The sequence below is a fragment of the Columba livia genome, chromosome 13 (genome assembly GCF_036013475.1).
Source record: "Columba livia isolate bColLiv1 breed racing homer chromosome 13, bColLiv1.pat.W.v2, whole genome shotgun sequence".
Taxonomy (NCBI): domain Eukaryota; kingdom Metazoa; phylum Chordata; class Aves; order Columbiformes; family Columbidae; genus Columba; species Columba livia.
Window position 1 is genome coordinate 4,796,125 of NC_088614.1, and position 20,669 is coordinate 4,816,793.

General features: G+C 39.8%; 1 protein-coding gene across 1 annotated transcript in view; it reads left to right on the forward strand.

The window, feature by feature from the left end:
- Positions 1–1,317: 1,317 nt before the first annotated feature.
- Positions 1,318–20,669, forward strand: part of MMP2 (matrix metallopeptidase 2) — a 34,388-nt gene continuing 15,036 nt past the window's right edge. Inside the window, exons 1-8 of the mRNA XM_005504696.3 lie at positions 1,318–1,998; positions 5,941–6,167; positions 7,711–7,859; positions 9,973–10,101; positions 11,527–11,700; positions 16,916–17,089; positions 19,002–19,175; positions 20,273–20,428. Coding sequence (XP_005504753.1) covers positions 1,855–1,998; positions 5,941–6,167; positions 7,711–7,859; positions 9,973–10,101; positions 11,527–11,700; positions 16,916–17,089; positions 19,002–19,175; positions 20,273–20,428 — 1,327 coding nt within the window. The 5' untranslated portion in view covers positions 1,318–1,854. The remainder of the gene's footprint in view (positions 1,999–5,940; positions 6,168–7,710; positions 7,860–9,972; positions 10,102–11,526; positions 11,701–16,915; positions 17,090–19,001; positions 19,176–20,272; positions 20,429–20,669) is intronic.

A 20,669-nucleotide genomic window follows, 5' to 3' on the forward strand; every position in this document is an offset into this window, starting at 1 on the left:
ACAGTTTCACGTGGCTGGACACAAATATGAGCTGTCATCACAAACAAAGCAGGAGAGTGCCAAGTGCCGGGCTGGGGAAAAACAGGATCATATTTTCAGAACTGCTATTTATTAAGGCAACTCTTAGAAATGATTGTGGGTCTTTTGCTGATGGGGAAAAGCTAAAAAAAGAAGATGTAATTTCAAAGTCAAACCATTAGGGGAAAGTTGTTCACTGTAACTCAAGTGCCATACATGAAAGGATATAAGGGTATCAGTACAAAACTACTTGCTGACAAAGAAAGCACCACTCATGTGTGAAGTTCCCGTAACTCCTCTTCCTCTCTTGAGCATCAAGTGCTGCTTCCCACGGCTGATTCACCCAGCGGCCGCGCGTACAGCTGCTGCGCTGGGTTGTCAATGGAACTGGATGGGCACAAAAGCTCCTGCTAATGCTTCTCTCTGAACCCCTCAGCCCTGTGCCTTTATAGGAGACTGTTCAGTTCATGGATGATGAGGTGCAGTTAGCAAAATAGCTTGATATTAGCATAAATCAAAGACCTGTCAATATTGACTATTTACTATCAAATATCAAAATATTATTAATAAGTACCAAACACCAGCAAAATATTTCCTTTTCATTAACAGCCCCATTTGGCAACAAGACTCATATCCAGAAAACTTTCATTTAACATTTAGTGGAAAGCCATGACAACCTTTATGCTCAAAGGAACCATGATGGCTGGACCCACATTTAACAGAAATTGTTCTGTGATGCTTGGCTGGCCAGAACACAGTTCACATTCATGCACAATTGCCAGCCTCCTGTCTTAAAAAGTCATGAGCCAAGCCCCTAGACTAGGAATATCCAGCTTTTTTATTCTACTTGTATTAACATCTTGAGGCTGGCAACATTATGAATGACACAATAAAAAGACTCAATGAACAATGGCCATACTTAAACCAGAATTTCAGACTAAGGCAGCTGCACCAGCGGACCAAGGACTCAGTGCAAGCAACCCCTGAATTTTGTACAATTCCCCTGATGTCAATTAGTGAGGATAATTTCTATTGCTGAATCTGCCTGATGATCTCTTACCCCACAGATTAAGGTGACACACCGTGCCTGTTCGTGGCAAAGCTTCAGACTGGTTCCAAACCCAAACAAGCCACAAGAATCTTATTCAGAGCTGTGCATGTTCTGCACAGACCCCAGCGGGAGTGACGCTTACGCCAGGCATGGGGGAGCCCGGTGTACACAGACCTACAGTCTGTGCAGCCGGAGAGGGATAAGAAGCCCGTGCGGGGTCTGCCGCAAAACCCGTCACCAAAATATTTACTCTAAGGCACTGTGTAGGAGTGTGACCACATGTGACCAAAGCAGAATGTCATGTCTGTGGCAAAAAAGATAGGTTAAAAAATAACAAAAATACTTAGCCAGGAAAACAATGTTTAGACTTTTTTTTTTTTAAATCTAAAATATATGTGGGGCACTTCAAGATTAAGTCAGATTTTGCTTTTTTCTGCTCTCTGGCATAACTAAACTCTTTCATATATGTAAACAAGGAGAAAATGTAGCCTCTTTCAGCAGTAATAAGTATCTGCCTGTTGCTACCTTAAAATCACAGCAATCACATCTGGTAACTGCCCTTTTCTCATGTTTCCACTAGTTTTCAGACTTCCTCTTGTGGTAGCTTGAGACTGCGCATCTGGATGTTTTAAACATACAAAGGAATTGCTAGAGCAAGCAAAAGAGAAAACGGTGCAGAGAGTCAAGATGTGCAGATAAGCAACTGGTGCACTGTGCAGCTAAAAGAACTGACAGGCAGGCGGGGAAAACCTTTTTCCAAAGAGGAGAGCACCAGTTTAGGCAGAATGAAGACCCATATTGTCTGTGGCTTCGTTTTTAAAGTCCTATTAATCCAAGTATATCTATTGAACAAAACTTTAGCTGCACCGTCACCAATCATTAAGTTTCCTGGAGACAGCACTCCCAAAACAGACAAAGAACTAGCAGTGGTAAGTGTTGGTTTCATCTTTGCTTCAGATTTATATTGTTGTTTCATAAGCAGATGTTTCTTTCTTGTTTCGGCTGAGGAATGTCTGTAGCATTCTCTCCCTGGAGTTTCTGGAAGTGCTAGCTAGCTAACAAAGGTATCAGCTTTCAAAAGTTAAAACCAGAGCCAAGTAATGTTTCCTCTCTTTAAATTTTTAAAGCCAGCAAAGTTGGGGTTTTTGTTTTTTGTTGGGTTTTTTTTGTAAGTCTGAACATGCAAAATACTTTCATTAAATCATTGCAACTATAATCAAAAGATCGCAATGGTGAGAGGGGAGAAGGGCAAATAAGAGACATGTAATTTTTTTACTTAAGTCAGGTAGGAGCGAGGGCTGTTTAGACTCACTCAATGCACTCTCACAGCTTTCAGAAGTTTGTTTTCCAGATTGTTTACCGTGAGTTGCATAAACACAGCTTTAAGGGACAATTATAATCACAAGCTGGCTTGAGTTTCAGAAGCCATTGTGACTAGTTTTGGCTTTGAAAAAAAAAAAAAATCTCATCAGAGGTTTAAAGAAATTTTTTTTCCAAATTCAATCTGGAAAAAAAAAGGTGGGGGGAGTTTGGATTTCTGTGACATTAGCAAATTATAGCCAAAACTCTACAGCATTTTATTCTAACCTCATTTAATGTTCTGAAGTTTCATAAAAATGACATTATGTGAAAGTCCATTTAAGGGGAGATTGAGATGGATTATCATTATTTTAGCATGTAAATTATAGACATTTCTCTTCCTCAGCAGTAAGTCCATTTTAAAGAAGAGTGAGATAAATTATTCTTATTTTAGAACGTAGAGGTTTGAAAGTTGTCCACTTTTCTTTAGGAGCTGGTGTGCATCTTGGGAAAGCTTGCCAGGCTAGGGAACGTCTGGGGGAGGGTCGCGAGAGAATTTCCAGATGGCAGCTGTGGTGGAAAGTTTAGGAAAAACAGAGAAACTGACCCAAAAAGGGCACTCCTCAGCCTTCAGCAAAACAAATTCACCCAAGGTTTTGCCTTAGCACACCAACCAGGGGACGGGGGGTCAGTGCATGTGGGAGAGGACAGTGGGGTCCCACATGCCTAATGGTTATTTAACCACTCTTAAATAATCTATTTTCCTGGAAACAGTCAGGCTTTTATTCAATAACAGCAATCCACATCTCCCCATATCTCTGTTTATTTCAAACAATCTATTTATTACGTGTACTCAGAGGAAAATTACTAGCATTCCTCTTTGTCTTTCTTGGAGTATTCTTGGGTAATGCTAACTGGCCACCTTTGCCTCACACTCTCCATCGGAACAGCCCCAACACTGCAGCAGAACACAAATTGCTATGTTGCAGCTGGACCCTGTTTCATTAACGGGCTGGATCAAAATTCCAGATCACCACAGCTCCCTGCTGACTCTGGGGAAACTGAATTTCACAGCCTAGGCCAAGATGTGGTTTACATAGACGCTACATTTTCTTCAGGATTCTCTCTCATAGAACAGCTGGTTGTGTTCATTTCTCATCTTCAGTAAAATCTCCATTTTAGGAAAAACTGAGAGGGGTTAGCTTTTTATTTAGAATCCTAGCAAGCAAAATTCTTTACCATGCCTCATTTTATATTTTTGGTTGCATATCTTACTCCCAAACCTAAAATAGCAAGAACAGCATCCTGCTTCTTCAGTAAACATCAGTTCTGCTGTACAGTCTGTATTATATCATGGTACCTCACTGGGAGATGGAAACAGAAGCATAAGAAAGTCTATAACCTCATTAAAATGAAAATTGGGATAAGAACAGATCCTCCAAGCTGGCCTGTTTGATTATGTTCTTAATGCATTTCACATAATTCCCAGCAGGCCCCATTAACTATGAGGAGACAGAAGCTTGGTGGTAGCGAAGGTGAAGCCATTCCGTGTCCAGTATTTCCCAGTGCCGCAGTCTCCACTGGAGAAATACCACATCAAAGCTACAAACACGACAAAAAACAGGCATAGTCTGTGCTTAGTCAGTAGGTGGATGGAGGACCCTGTGAAGGAAATGGTGTAACATCTTGATTAAATCCTTTTTCTGAGTAAGCTGTGAACCATTTCCTATGCTGGTAGCTCAGACTTAGTGAAGGGGTGGTGAAATCCAGGCTTGACCAACTGTAGTCATCAAATATCCTTTGCTACATTCTGCTGATGTAGTGGTCTTATCCCCAGTCTCCTGGGTGAACTTCAGTCAATTAATTAGATACACAAAGTACGGTTTCCCTCAGGAATACCGCTTGGCACAAGAACTGGAATGTGCAATCACTTTGCCAGGCTTCTTGTAATCATCAGTTAGAAATAATTCTCTCTGATATCTCTGATACAATTTTGGTGTTTTCATACCTTGGATTTGTAGTTAATATTTTTGATAAAATACCTGAAGGATGCTTCTTCCTCTGCTACAGACAGTTTTAATGGAAAGACCAGCAACTTGCAATTTTCTTGTCTAACAGCATCACTGGCAAGGGCTCTGGGCCATGCCAAGCACCAGTTTGGGTGGCCCGTGCATCAGTTTGGGTACACCTGCCATTTGTCACGGCTGTAGCATTTTTTTTAGAGCTACGTATAAAATATTGGAAACCCAGACTTGAGTGAAGAGTTCCTGAAATCTTTGTGCAAGAATAGGATTCAATTTACTGGATGACACCTACAACTCCAGATAGTTCAGTCAAGCTATTTAGAACCCATGAATGAAAATAACATCTTCATCATGATCCATTTATCTACTGCTCAATGAGGATATGGGTTGGCCCCTACTCCAAGCAACTCACAGTTATTCTGCCAGTGAACAATGAACGTAAGGGAAAAAATAATAAATACTAAATTGTTTGTGTGATCCCACTTGTGTATTGCACAGAAAGTAAGGACCACATATAGATAATGAGGACCACAGCTGTTTATCTACAGGTCAGTTTAACATAAATACGCAACTTATCAACACACATCTGAAAGACATAGCTGCGTAACTGGAACAATTGCCAGGGAAGAGACTAACCCATTGTCCCTCCAGGACTAGAGACTGCAGAAAACAACAGACAGATTTTATTTACTTTGGTTGGTTGGTCGGTTGGTTTTTAACTGCACTGCACCTGCTAATTAGGTCATACTGATAAAAAAGGACAGTGGCGGAGACTTAGGTGGGTATTATTTTAGATAAGAAATGAAAATAATGAGATTCCTGCCACCCTTTCAATCCTTTATGACCACGGATTTCTAAGGAGAGAGAATTTTGTGACCTGCTGCCATGGCTGTATCAGAAAGACCAGTCTGGTGATAATCTGTGGGAGCGTTCAATGGACTTTTAAACAGATATTGATTGGCTGCAGTGTCCAGGCAACTGAGATGTTACCAAAGACATTCTTCCTCAGATCTTTGCAATGTTTGACTCAAAAGCAAACACACACAACATTCAGATAGCTCTGTGCAGTTTGAATAAGCAATGGTTTGTTTTTCTCTTCAATTAATGTGGTCTCATTTGTGTGGTTGCTTTGATAACTTGACAAGTTTCTCAATAATCCATAGAGTCTTCCAAGAAAAAAAACTGCACAAAATCTAAAACTGTAAGCAGATTTATACATCATAAAGAAACCAAAAAGCATAAACCCATTTTTACTTTGTAGTTTTACATTAAAGCTCTGTGCTCTACTTACTAATAAAGCAATTCATTAAGTAAAGGTGATAGCTAATAGTGGAAATGATTGCTTAATTAGCAATGTTGTGTGATCAAGGATGGTCTGTGTCAATTAAGGAGATTCTGCTGGTCTCTCAGTTACTAATAATAGCAATTTTGAAAAGAAACTTGCAAATTACAGATGGAAAGCTAACATGGAGTTACAGTATTTATTTGTAACGGTTAACTATTTCTTTTATGAGTTTCAAAGTCTTTGTTCTGTGTTTTTTTCCCAAGCAATACCTGAATAAATACTATGGGTGTCCAAAAGACAACTGCAATTTATTTGTCCTGAAAGATACTTTGAAGAAAATGCAAAAATTTTTTGGCCTGCCTGAAACAGGAGATTTGGATCAAAACACTATTGAGACAATGAAGAAACCCCGCTGCGGTAACCCAGATGTAGCCAATTACAACTTCTTTCCAAGAAAGCCAAAATGGGAAAAGAATCATATAACATACAGGTACTGGGTGGTGATGTTGGGTTTTGCTCACATGTAACCACAGTGTTTTTAAGAAGCAATCAACCAAGACACTTAGAAGTGAAGTGGCTGCTAAGAGATCTAGACAGGAGTTCTTGAATTAGAATCTCTCCTTGGATAACTACCAGATGCTTTAGCAAACACCTCTGAAATTTCAAATTGTAAAATTTCAGGAATAATCACCTAAAGCTCAATTTTATGGTTCCGGCTGAGACTAAAGAAATGTTGGTTTTATCATTTGCTCTGCTACAAGCATGCCAAGGGAAGTGGAGCAGGAGTATCTCACCTGCCCACCTGCTCAGCAGGGGCCAAGGAGAGGACAAACTCCTCTGCATTCACAGCCATAAAAATGGAGGTCATCAATTAGATTTTAAAATACAACAATCATATTCCAGATATATACAGACACAGCTTATAACAAACCCCTTGCAATAGGTTTGGCATGTTTGAATTTCTTACTCCTACTCTGAAGAGTTAGGGGCAAATATAGCTCTCACTGAAGTCAGCAATTAAAAAAAAATCTAGAAATAAACTTTTAGACGCAATGAGAACAAACAGCAGATTTGTCTTCACTGCTTGACTTGGTCTGCTGCTTCCCCACAAGTTATGACCCCCTTGTTGTGTGACTAGCCTAATAAACACTGAAAAAACCTGTGACAGATCTGGCAGCGCCCACTTACTGATGTCCTTCTTACTCTTCCTTGCACTCCTTAGGTACAAAGTAGTTTCCCTCACTATTCTCAGCCCCAGCAGCAAAGAACCAGAAACTTGTCTTTACATGGAGGTCAGCTGGTTATGATATAATGCACTAAGAAGACCAATTAAAATATACAAAGAAGATGAAAGCGATGCACTTAAGAGTTTGTCCCTTTCTCATGTCAGGCCTGTGGCTCTATCTTACACACTTTTACTGCCCCTTTCCCCATGTACCCCATTGCCAACACAGCCAACACTCTGGTAAAGGGTTAGCAATCAACTGTGGTGAAACAATATACAGCCAGCTACAAAGGGGAGGGAGAAGGGCTGGGTTTAGCTCTTATTAAACAGCAAAACAATCCACACTTTAAACTTTCAGAACGTTATTGAGCTCTTTTTCTGGTAAATACATCTTACATCTCAAGATGTGCTTTTATGTTCATGTCTAAAGTGACAGCCTGACTGGCAAGCTAGGTAGTCTACCAAAAATGTAATGGAGCAAAAGAACAGAAGGTGTTGTGTTGCCAGCACCTCAACACTGACACAAAACCCTGAATATTTGGTGCAAGGCCCGCTGCCATGCAAGCTTTACAGCCTCTGGCTATAGGATTTTATTCATGCTGCTGCATCAGTTTCAAAGGAAAATAAAGAGTAAGCGCCACACCTGAACACATTTCTGCATCAAAGGTGGGTGTCTAGATCTCAGGTGCAGCAGTGTTACCTCTTAATCGGTTTCACTACTGAGTCCACTCAGAATTTTGATCAGTAAACAACAGATACTGTTGGGAGGGGGTTTATGTGTTATTTAACTCTTTCTTTTACCTCTAAGGATTATAGGCTATACCCCAGATTTGGATCCTGAGACAGTCGATGATGCCTTTGCTCGAGCCTTTCAAGTCTGGAGTGATGTCACACCGCTGAGATTTAATCGAATAAACGATGGAGAAGCTGACATTATGATTAATTTTGGACGATGGGGTATATTTTTTTATTTTTACATATGTTTTTCATTTTATTTTCATTAATCCTTGGTATTGGAACGATCTACCCTCAATACATAGTACCCGTGAGCCTTTCTGGAAAACCTTGTCCTAGTTTGCACTTGGTTTAAACAAGCTAAGATCTAATTTCACTAAGATATTTTTCTTCTTTCTTATACATGAGAGAGTGAGAAGTATTAATACAATATCCTTATACTATATTTATCTTTCCAAAAGAGAATCACCAGGGGCAACATTTTATTTTTAAATTTACAAAACAGAAATAGAACTGGGAAATATTGGTACAGATCTTCAGATGATGTGAGCTGGCTTCCTGCCATGGAAAAGAATGGAATGCCATCATAATACTGTTCGGTTATAGCTCCGTACTTAGTTTTTCAGCAAGAGAAGTGGAGGTCCTAACATAATGGAGTTTAAAAATGCATTTGTGACCTTCAGTTTTGAGCCTGGAGCTGGTCTCTGTTCCTCAGCATAGCAGAATGCAGGCTTTCAATGCATTCTTTGGTCTTGAGGAACTTAAACATACAGATCATAAGCTGAATTATGGTCTGAGTCTAGCTGATGATAGGTGACTTGGTTCATTTTTGTTGTACATGCCTTCTCCATTAATTCTGCTTTCCCCTGAAACAATGTTTATAGCTTTTCAGTGTAAACCCGGGGCATTTTTAACTTTTTATGTACAGTCACAGAATTTTTAATACTAATGAAGATACTTGTGCAGCCAATCACTTGGGAGGTAGACTTTGGAAGTGATCAGTTCAAAGAATAACTGAGCTCTTTGTAAGAGCTTTCATTTCAAGCTGGTTTGCTTTGCTTTAGCTACTGATGAGTCGACCTCAAAAGCTTCAGAGATTCTGTACAGAACTCAAAACTTCAGATCCTCATCCAGGCTGGCTTGGTTCACAAAAAAAAAAAAAATGTCTTACAAAAGCAGAAGTGTTTCTGCTGGTTTCAGTACTTGCTGCTTATAGGCAGCTCAGAAACAGTGGGAGAAGAGCTTCTTCCACATTCATTCATTCTTATCACTTTACTGCATGTCAGATTCACAGGAAGTCCACAAGGTTTTTAATTTTTACACTTTTTCTTAAGCAAACTTTAAAATAAGTAGGACTAAAGCATCTAATATATGCCAAAATCTTCTCGTTGTCAACTGACATACTAGTCTACTGAAAGGAAAGAACTGAAGCTAGTATTAAGAGAGTGACACCAGCATGAAATTAGTGTAACAGAGTACAGAATCAGGCCTGTGTGTTTAGGGCTTCTGTTAAATGGCAAGACATCAGACCAAAAGGCCTGAATTGATGCAACTGGAGATGCTGGCAGCCAGCTTTGATGCACAGGTCAGTGTGGTAGGAAAGCTATGAATACCAGGGTTATGCCCTTGCCAGCCTGCCTTACCCACACACGGTGTACTTCCAAGAAAAGCCTACAGTGTAATAACAGGAAAGCTACTTAACCTGGTGTTGCCCTGTGAGCTGCCCGAGACTCGAGTGCCTGATGTGGAGGGGGGATAGGCTCATTCACAGGACTCAGAGCACTCAGTAAGAGTTTGCTTTCCAGGGGCTCACTGCTGAGGCACTCGGCTGGTTTGCTTTCCTGGATGAAGTTGTTATTATCCTGCACAAAGAGCACAGCAGTCTGAGGGGCAGCAGAAAAGAGTAGCCTGCAAAAAGAAATCCATCTTTACTTTCCAGTCTCTGTGTTGGAGACTGACACAAGTTATCTGGAAATACCTACAATGTTTATTTTGCTGCTCCTACCAGTCTCCATTGAGAAACAGCAGTGTGTGTGCAGTCACACATCTAATGTGTATTGCAGTGCTCTGCACTGTCTCTGATTCCTTTCCACAGTACTTATGAGATATAAAATAACATACTGTGACAACTGCAGTACTGACAGTTAATGTTCTTCGTAAGAACTGGCTGCTTCTCTTCTGGTTCAGTCTTGCCAGCACAACCCGTACCAGTAAACCCACTCACTGGACTATTCTGGTGCCGGGACAATATACATGATAACCATCATTCACGTATGGATTCTGACGGAGCTGAGGTCATTAGAAACTGCTCTTTTTTGTCTGCTTCCCCCCGCAGAACATGGTGACGGCTATCCATTCGATGGCAAAGACGGTCTCCTGGCTCATGCCTTTGCACCAGGGCCAGGAATTGGAGGAGACTCCCATTTTGATGATGATGAACTGTGGACTCTTGGAGAGGGGCAAGGTACCAGACTCTTTAATGTTTTAGAACATGTGGCCTGCTGGCCGCTATGTTTTAATGCTGTTTCAGGCACTGCACTAAATATTTTCATTCACATGTCAATAAATGTTAGGGGGTGAAAATTACTGTATACAAACTACAACATCCTCAAGTTCATTTGTAAGAGGCAGACTGGCCAGTGCTTTTCTGCTGACATACTGCTTTTAAGATGACTTAAGTTGTGGCTCCAGCTCTATAAAATGGAACAATCCAACAGAATAAGTTTTGTATACTCATGGTCTTTGTCAAAGACAAATGGAATATAAATCCCTCATGCTGATGACTGAAACAAAATTGACATCAAACAGTAGATTAAGAACATCTCCAAGAATCTTTAGCAGGCAATTTGCCATACTCCTTAGAAGAAAGTAACTGAAGTCTAGATAATACCACCAGAACTGGACAAACAAGACCAAGTATCAGTCGTCTGGAACCTCTTTTTTCAGCTTGAACTTTGCCACAATCATACAGTACTCATTACAATTCTTCTACCGTAGTATAATTTGGAAATCTTAGAATAAGAATGCAAATTCACACTTGCCTTTCACTTCAAATTCTAGTTTTATCAGCTGTCCTCCCATTGAAAAAGCAATTAGACTTTGTTATCAAAATAGTCAAATTCCTTCTGTTTGGCTTGCATTTAACTTCAGCAGAGCACTGACCGGTAGCTGTACCGACTGGACTGGGTCCCTGCCTCAGACTGACACCAGGAGGGAACTGTTTCCCATATTAGTGCAAATGCTGCACAAGCACCCATTTAATTACTGGTAAAATAAATGCTATGGATAAGTAACTGATGTACACAGCACCCTACATTACACAACAGGTACTGTAGACTTAAGACTACACGTGACAAACTGAAACAAACCCCAGGACCTGGATCTGTTTGCATTACCACCCTGTCCCCAACTGCCACAGCAGATCTCATTGATATCCAATTGGAAATACCAAAGTGGTTTATGAGGCATGAGCCATGTTCGGCTCATGTTCAACTGCTGCCCGGAACCTTTCAAACCATGCTGAACATTTTAGATGTTACCAAAGAAACTAAATTATTAAATGTATTAACAGCATGTTTATAAGTTTGCATTGCCATAGTAACAACAACATATATATTTTTCTGGGTTGATTTTAAAGGACTGTTCATTTGCCATGAGTAATATCCATGTAACTCCTTCAAAATTACCAGTTATTTTTCAGCTATGATCATCTTGCCAATAGAGAGACCAGCAGCATATTGAATTTCAAAGTGGAAATTCAGACTGCATTTTTATAATGGTATCCTCCAGGAAAAGGTGTCCAGAAACTGGGTTGGTTTGTTTGTTTGTTTGTTTGGTTTTTAATATCAGTTGGTGGCTACTTTCACCACTGCATTTGTTCTCTTTATAGTGGTTAGAGTGAAATATGGAAATGCAGATGGTGAATACTGCAAATTTCCCTTCTGGTTCAATGGCAAGGAATACAACAGCTGCACAGATGCAGGACGCAGCGATGGATTCCTCTGGTGCTCCACAACCAAAGACTTTGATGCAGATGGCAAATACGGCTTTTGTCCCCATGAGTGTAAGTAGATCATTGTTTCTACTGTTTTTTTCTCCTGGTAGTCTATTCCCTACTTATTTGCCCAACCAAGTCTCCTCGTACTTTTTCCATTTCCCTTATGGCAGATTTAGATTTATGGCTGTTTAATATCTTCGCAGTATCTAAGCAGGCAAAACTCCCTAAAGGCCCCTTGGTGTAGGAGAGTTTGTAACTGATGGTGACCCAGGCCAAGGCCTTTCTCTAAAACAAGAACACACTGAAGATATGTCTGAAGAAATGTTGGCCCCAGATATCCACCAAAGACTCTACAGGGCGAGTTTCACAATCCAAGAAAGACAACTTTCAGAGTAAGGACAGGGCCAAATTTGGAGCTGGAGCACACTAAATGACAGAAACCTCTCCCTAACTTGCAAGCCATTCCATTAACAATTGCATCTCCTTCAAGAGCTGTAACTGACAAAAAATAGCAGTTAAGGATGAAACTCATTAGACCAAACCTCTGAAACTTTGCATACCAATTTTACCAACTGGTGCTCTGAGTCTAGGAGCCCTTTTTGTGCGACGTGACACTACTATTGTCACAAATCACCCTTTAAATGACATTATACTGCTGTTCAAAATAAAAAATGATTGAATTTCAAGTGAGTATCCATACTGGTACAAAGCTATTTATATGTTAGTACAGTGCAAATTGCTAGCCAGAAGAGCACTTACGTTTTCAGAATTCAGGTTTTTATTTTTACCACAGGTCTTGGGACTCTTACTCATAAAGCAGTGCCAACAGCTCACTTTAGATACAGGAATAACACTGTATTTCAGAAATCAGAACTCCACGTTAGTGTCTGTACAAAACTTTAGAGGGCCTAGGAAATCTAAGATTGTACCAAACTTCTGACTTTTTGGAACGTGCACAGAATCCTCTATTTCATAAGCAATTTATTTCCTATTTGGAAACACTCTTTTACAAATTAAACAATTAGTATAATGCTTTCATGTAGCCATAACCTTTAAAAATATACATATTATTATTATCTTTCAAATGAAGTTATGGCAATATGTTTTCTGTTAAACACTGGGAACTCATATTTATATGCCTGAAAATATTGATGAGTTTACTAGATATAAGATTTCTGATAATTTATTATTATATGAGTGTTAATTTGATTTTCTGTATATCACACAGCAGGAAACCTTCAGAGAAACAATTAAGTATAATTGGCTGTAGCCTACAGTGCTAATTTATCAGCAGGGAGCAGAGCAGAGAGGGTGTGAGGCTTTTAGCCACGGGTTCCATCTCCTGTTGCCAGCTCCAGTGCTGGCACCTGTACTCACAGACATTCCCAGGACTGCACTTTCCCACATTCACTTTTTTCCCCTTCGTATATAACCGATTGCTCTAAGCTTTTGGCAGGAGGGAGTGTTTAACCCCTATTGTTATCTTACGTCCTGAGCAATGGATCCACTGGGTCACTCAAACTCCTGTCTGCTAGTGCTGTGTCATAACAAATAATAAGGGAGTTATGAATGAGAACGAAACAGAAAACAACAGAGCTTTTGTTGGACTCATGCTAATCCTGCTTGGAGCAATAGTACTAAACTTATTTATAATATTAGGGCTACATTAGTGATGCTTAAGATGCAAAGCTAAAAAAAACAAGACTTGATGGGGTTTTGCCAGACCAAGAATGCACAAGCACAGCCTGACACGGCCCAGACAAGCCTCAACCAGGACTGTACAAACACGTGTGTGCGTTAATATGGATGTGTCAGGTAAGTATGCGCAATCTTTTGAAAGGCCACAGATATGTGTATGCAGAAGAAGTGCAGATATCCTGTCTTCAAAACTTCTCTGCTATCCTGTTGTAGCCAAACACTGAAAGGATTCCTGCTTGACAAATTTGGGGAATTTCTCAAGTTCATTGGCAAGACCATACAGTTTCCAATATAAGATTACAAACCTTCTGCATCAGGATGCTAGCTGTTTACACAGATAATCTGTTATAGAACATAGCTGTCTTCTAGCCCTAATGTGATAAAAAACACTCTTAGATTTCCAAAACCCTATTTGCCCATTATAGATCACATCTAGAGCTGTGATCTGTCATGGCAACAGCTACTTATACAACTGTTGGGGATGAACAAACAAGAGTGTGAACTTCTAACAGACTTCAGTTAATTTAAAAAAAAAAAAAGTTATCATTAGTTACATGACTTTCAGAACTAGCTTCTTTAGCCTAACAATTGCTTCAGGAGATTATAGGCACGCACATACCCACACAAACATTTTTTCCTAAAACTTTGCCCTCTTCTTCCATCCCCACCTTTCCCCCAAGTTAATCCTTCCAGCTGGAAAAGAGCAAAATTTGGCTTATTTCTTTAAAATATTCCAAATGCTCAGATATGGTCAGAACAGAGCCCAGATCATAGGCAGCTGGACAAACTGAGATCCACATATCCTGACTGATACCTTTGTAAAATCCCAGTCATAGAGGAACGAAAATGTAAGCAGTGAAGAACTCTCAGGGAAAGTCAGTTCTGGAAGTTGATGTTCCTGGAAATGCTTGTGACAAGGTTTCTGAAATGGAACAGAGGGTTTCACCCTTTTGTTTCTGATGTAATTGTTTCGCAAGATCCTTGTACAGTTATGCACAGATGTTTCTTATTAAATTCAGAGCGGCATTGTTCACTCATTATTCCAAGACACCATTTGCTAAAACCCAGTTAATAAATTCAGATAGGGCAGGATTTACATCACAGAGTCTGTGCTGGTGGCAACACTCCTAGATATTGGTGTTTGTTTCTCACCTGTTTATTTCACTGTAGTTAGTTAGTTTCGATTATTCTCCTTATAGAGCCACATTTTTGGAAACATTTTTAAAGCTATGGTACCGCAAGAGATTAGTAATGTCCAGGCTGATTCTGCTCTCACATCAGCATAGCTTTACTGGTTTTTAAATTGCTGAGCTCAGCACGATGCAGAACAAGAGTCAGGTCCTTTAAGACCCCTTGACAACTAAATAAAGCTTTTGGTTTGTTTTGGGGCAAACTGGACTAGTCTCTGTCTTTAACCTTCATTTATATTAAAATGAAGAATTTTCTAGTTAAGGTAGGGAGGAGGATTTGAAAACTTAATAAACCGTTGTTATTACCATCACATGATGTTACCTCAAGCAAAATGAAAAACTGCATTTTGCCTGTGACTCAAACTTCAGCAGTAAGAGACTGACTTTCCATAAGGTTTTGGCAACATAGCCACATTTAAATGAATAAAACAAAGCTATTAATATAGAGAGTTCGCCAGATCTAGAGCTGGAAGGAGCTCATGTGGTAAATGAGTCATCTAAACAATTCTGTTTAATTTTGCCTTCCAATTCTATCATCTTTATAAAAAAATAAAGTCTTTCTCCAATCACAATACCCACAGTCCCAGTTAATTCACGTTTCCTACCTTATTACAGCATCTGAGACAAACACAGACATTTGCAGCTTGCTCTTTTGGGGAGGCACAGTGTGTGTAGCACTTGACGAGCACCTTTGGCCCAGAGACAGGACCCTGTGTGGCTGCTTCCGTGTCCCTGATGCAGAATGATACAGATGGGAAGTTTACAAACTCATGCCTGTGAGCCAGGCCTGCAAAGTTCCAAGTTCTCTCCTTCGTGGGACTGGAACTGACCCCAGTAACTTACTGGTTCGTGCCTCTCATGCTGTGGTCAATTACTGATTTAAGTTGAAAAAGCAAACTGAATCACCTGTGTCACAATAGCCCATTGTCAGCAGCCTTCCCAGTCACCCTTCAGACAGAAAAGGTCTTTGGTTTTTATTTATTAATACTCTAAAAAGTGAAGCACACTCATAAAAAAAAAAAGTCTCTTTCCACCGATGTATAAGACTAAGGAAAGGCAAAACCCTTCAAATCCTACACCAAGACAGAGGTTACGACGGCTTTTTGGTCATCAAAAATGATGACAGCGAAGTTAGAAATAACCTGCCAAGCCTTCCCACATACACATTTAGGTTGGAGCTGTAGCTTTAAACTGGGAGAAGGAGAGGGGGAAAGGTGGGAACCTTAAAAAAAGCCAAATCATGCATACTGCACACTGGGAATTCACACAGACGTGTTTCATTCTGAGGCATTGTTCTTAAATCTCAAGGGGAATTAGCACAAGGCTGCATGAAGGATTTTTGGTGTCTGTTCAGCGCAAGGCCAAGCCCATTTTTGCCCTTGTGGTTTCCTGTCCCCAGCACATGGCACTCACGGACACTGTCCCACCATTGAGGATTCCCACTGACAGAGCAGCCAGAAGTCACAGACAGACTCACAAGACGTCGGATGCTCTAGGCCAGCTGCATTTTCATGCAACTCAATTTGGAAATACTTTTTTAAAATAGCAGCATGAGACACTTCTCTAGATATTCCAGAAAGTTTACTAAAATCCTAAAGCAGATCTCAGAACACTTGACTCAGTTTAATCCGTACTCTTCCATCCACAAGAGATATTTCTGGTTCTCAGGGCTGAGCTACACGGCCTTGTGTATGTGGATGGACAATAAATAGCCCATAGAAGACCAATACACTATGTGCAGGAACATTAATGAAACAAAAGACAGATGAAGCCTCCCGTGTTATGCTTTGTCAGAGGACTCGTATTTGTCCTCTCTTGCTTACCCGCTGAGTGCCTGAGCCCAGCTGCAGGGATCCTCAAAAATGTGAAGCAAAGCCTAGAGGAAAAGCCTCTGGGTGTTCTCTGACTTTACTGTACACTAGCATCTTAAAGAAACTGAAAATGTACACAGATGGCCATCAGGAAAAACCCATCTGGCTTGTCCGTGGCTCTGTACAAAGTCTGCCATCCCAGCTAACATTTTTGACGCAAGACAAATGAACCAGCAGAACATTAAACATGAGTGACCTTCCCAGCATCCACTTTCTAAATGTTGCTTCAAGAAGGGATATTCATTTATGTTATGGGGTAGGCTATAAAGAATATACACAATTCAAACCACGTCCAAACAGCTTGGTGGAATTTTCTTCATTCCCAGTCAGTCATCCCTTTCTATACATTTGAGGGACTGTAGCACCTCTTGTCTATCTTGCCAAAACACTTCATAGCTGATGTAAAATAGAGATTCTAAGTGTGACCTGCACCATGCACCATGGTGCATGTTACCATAGGCACACTGTGATTCCTCGTTGGTGCTGAGCGTCGTGTACTGATGTTTTTCACTCTCCCTACAGCACTCTTTACCATGGGCGGCAATGGGGAGGGGCAGCCGTGCAAATTTCCCTTCAAATTCCAAGGGCAATCCTACGACCAGTGCACAACAGAAGGCAGGACGGACGGTTATCGATGGTGTGGAACCACAGAAGACTACGACAGAGATAAGAAATATGGATTCTGTCCAGAGACTGGTATGAGAAACATTGTTTTCATAACAGAGCCTAATTTGTCATTGCTTTAAGTAAAAGAAGTCTCCTGTTTTGTCCCTTCAGCAGAGCACACACAAGTTGATGAGTTAGGCACAATTTCAGCACAGGTGGCCAAGGAAGTAACTAGAACAGGAGCAATCTGTGCAAATGACACTGCATGCCATAGCACACCACATCTATCAGGGGTACACAAATGTCACTGATCCGCAGAACTCAATGTCTACCACTGCAGGATAATTAAGAATAGATTACAGTTTGTTAATGGCCCTGGAAGAGATGTCTCACTCTATGTGACAGAAGAAAGCATGAATAATTTTTTAGCTTAGTACTTACCATTTACACTTGAAAAAAAAAAATCTTGTTTGGTATGTTAAGCTTGAGTTAATAGATCTTTTAAGCAATTCAAGAGTGAAATGGTTTAGCCAGGAAAATAGATTTCTGCTTTCTTCAGAGTTTTTCATGCTTTTTGAGTTTTATTACATAGAGTAGGAGGGGAAAAAAAAAATCATTTCTAGCCCTGTGTAGCTTGGCAGGTGTTCAATTCTAGGATGCAGTTTAGAGCAATAACATTTAGACTGCATAAGTCAGCTATGGCAGCTCTAAGACCTCAGGCTGAGGTGCAGCTGCATTCAAACCAACACACACCCCGGTTTGGGAGACTTTTGAAAATGCACTAACCGTATGCAATAGGAATTTGATGTACTGGTATTTGGCTTCCTGTTATTTTTGATATTCAGGTATAACCTTTTGATTTTACCTTAAATATGAGGGGGGGGGAAGAATCAAATTCATTATAACTTGCTACAGAGTTAGAAAGAGAAAAATTTAAATGCTAGTTCAACAATCAAAAGAGCCAATATACCTAGTATCAATCTATCCAAAGTCCTAGGTAACAGTGTCTATCACTTGAACAAAGAAATATACTTAGTTTAAGGGGTTTTTCAGCATAAAAAGTTACTGCTTGAGGTAGCTGTGATTTAAAAAAAAAAATAAAATCTGGTTTATTAATTAATAATAATGACTGAGAAATAAAAAATAATAAATAATAAAGGACACAACCAGCTTTGCCTCTCTGTTGCTCTCCTGTACCTTCCCAGAAGACCAACCATAATTTGAATGGAACTGTAAATGCAAGGTAGCAGTGTAAATGGATTCCAACTAGTTTTATATTATTTTTACATTCTGTTTACGATATCTATTTTAAAGCGTAATTCCCCCCCTAGAAAACACTTGTACATGCATATACAAATGCTATTTCTTATATATTACTGCCATATACCACATGGATGACAGCACAGGAAAAAATTACACGTTTTTGCCTAAATAGTAGTTAAGAAAAGTCATCCTTTTTTTTTTTTTTTTTTTTGATAAGTCTCCTCTTCTGGACTTCTTTTTTTTTTTACTTCAAAGTAAAAAAGCTTATAATTCAGTGGGACATCTACTAACCAGCTGGATACACAATAGCCCTATAGCCCTTTAACCTTTCTGACACTAAACCTGGTTTTGAACTATTTGAGACACGCTTTAAAACATCACCAGGAAGGAGGATCAAAACGACCACACAAAGCTACTCTCCACACAAACCTCTTCCACAAACCGCTGGCAACTGCTGCTTTCCCCAGTTGGGAACACGAGTCTGGGGCTCCTACTTACTCCCACCAAAACTAATGGCAAATTCATGGCAATACCTAGACTTTTCCCTTTTTTTTTTTTCCCCACGTCAGACAATTTTCTTTTCAAACATTACTTTTAATCTTACTCCTCATGTTCATAAGAGGATCGCAGATTTTCTGCTCGCTTTCTATTTTTAATGCACAGTCTGTGAGAAGATGCATCAGCTTAATCTCACAGAAGGGATTCCCTTCTCACTGTGTTTCTCTGTCATTTTCTACAGCCATGTCAACCGTTGGTGGAAATTCAGAGGGAGCCCCTTGCGTATTCCCCTTCATCTTCCTTGGGAATAAATACGAGTCGTGCACGAGTGCGGGTCGCAATGACGGCAAGCTGTGGTGTGCTTCCACCAGCAGCTACGACGATGACCGCAAATGGGGCTTTTGTCCAGATCAAGGTAACACACTTTGTCAAAGCGATGCAATGGGAACAGCCTGTTGAGCACACCGATAACAGGATCATTTCATTCCCATACTATTCACTCCTGTCTGGCTATAGTACTTCTCCACAACCCTAAATCTGAGCAAAAACCCTATGTTTAAATGTGAGACTAATGTCAAAGAGTCAATCACAAAGCCCATCTGCCTGAAATATTCAGATTTTCTAAAATTATAATGATGAAGTATCTTTCCAAAATATATTAAAAAATATAAAAGAAGAAATATTTTTCTCCTCACCAGTTTTTCCTTCGACGGCTAAAACCCACAACTACTACAGTATTTCATTAGTACATAAGAACTATACTCTGATATTGGCCAAGTTAGTAATAAATGCTAAATGTAAATTAAGAAATTTGCAACTGATATTGACAAAGATGAAAAACATGTTTAAAAAAAGAGACAGTATTAAGTTTTTATGATCAACATCAGTATTGAAAAGTATTTTGGATAATCTTTACCATGATTTGTAGCATGGGTAAAATTAAATAGAGCAAAAAGCTTTTTACACATTTACAAACAAGTTTTGGATTCCTGTTTTTCTTTTAGAAGGAAAATAACTGACAAATTTCAGAGACTGGACATAATTGATAAATTATGAGAAAATATTTTTTTTGCCCTAACAATATTTGGTACATCAGTACTGATTCATGTTCTGTTCACAGACACACAGATTTACAGACCTGTTTACCACCTGCGTGCCATTTACTGATGAAAAATATGATTTGAGGTCTGGATTGCAAGTTTAATTCTTCTTGCTTAAAAAAAAAAAGTTACACTTCCTGTTTTCACAGAAGTACTAAGACTGTGGTCAAAGTCACTTGCATGAGGACAGCAGCAAACATCAACTACAGAAGAGGTTTTAGAATCTCTGTAATGAAATGTCGTTTCTGGCAATATGTTGACATGCACCATTGGAGGCTGTAAATGCTAATTATGATGTTTATTATTGGGAGCTTTTTGATGGGTAGCAAGGAAAATAAAATTATGAGACTACGAATAAGCTGTACACTTCCATTGCAATGCAAGTGGCTGATATTGTCTCTGTGTTATTCAGGATACAGTCTCTTCTTGGTTGCTGCCCATGAGTTTGGCCATGCTATGGGATTAGAGCACTCTGAGGACCCAGGAGCTCTTATGGCCCCAATCTACACCTACACCAAGAACTTCCGACTTTCACAGGATGACATTAAAGGGATCCAGGAGCTCTATGGTAAACTTTTCCCTCACCAGCTGTATTCATCAGAAAAGCGTGCAGTACAGGTTGAAATCTGAGACTTGGAACTTGCAGTAAATAACATATCGTGCAAGATCACAAATGTCAGAAACATCCTCTGTTCCTTTCCCTGCTTTCTTCATATTATTGTCAGGGCTTCTACTTCAAACAAATATAACAATTTAAGGATGAGGAGTCATTCAAGTTACTGAACTAACAGGAGCACAAAACTTCCTTG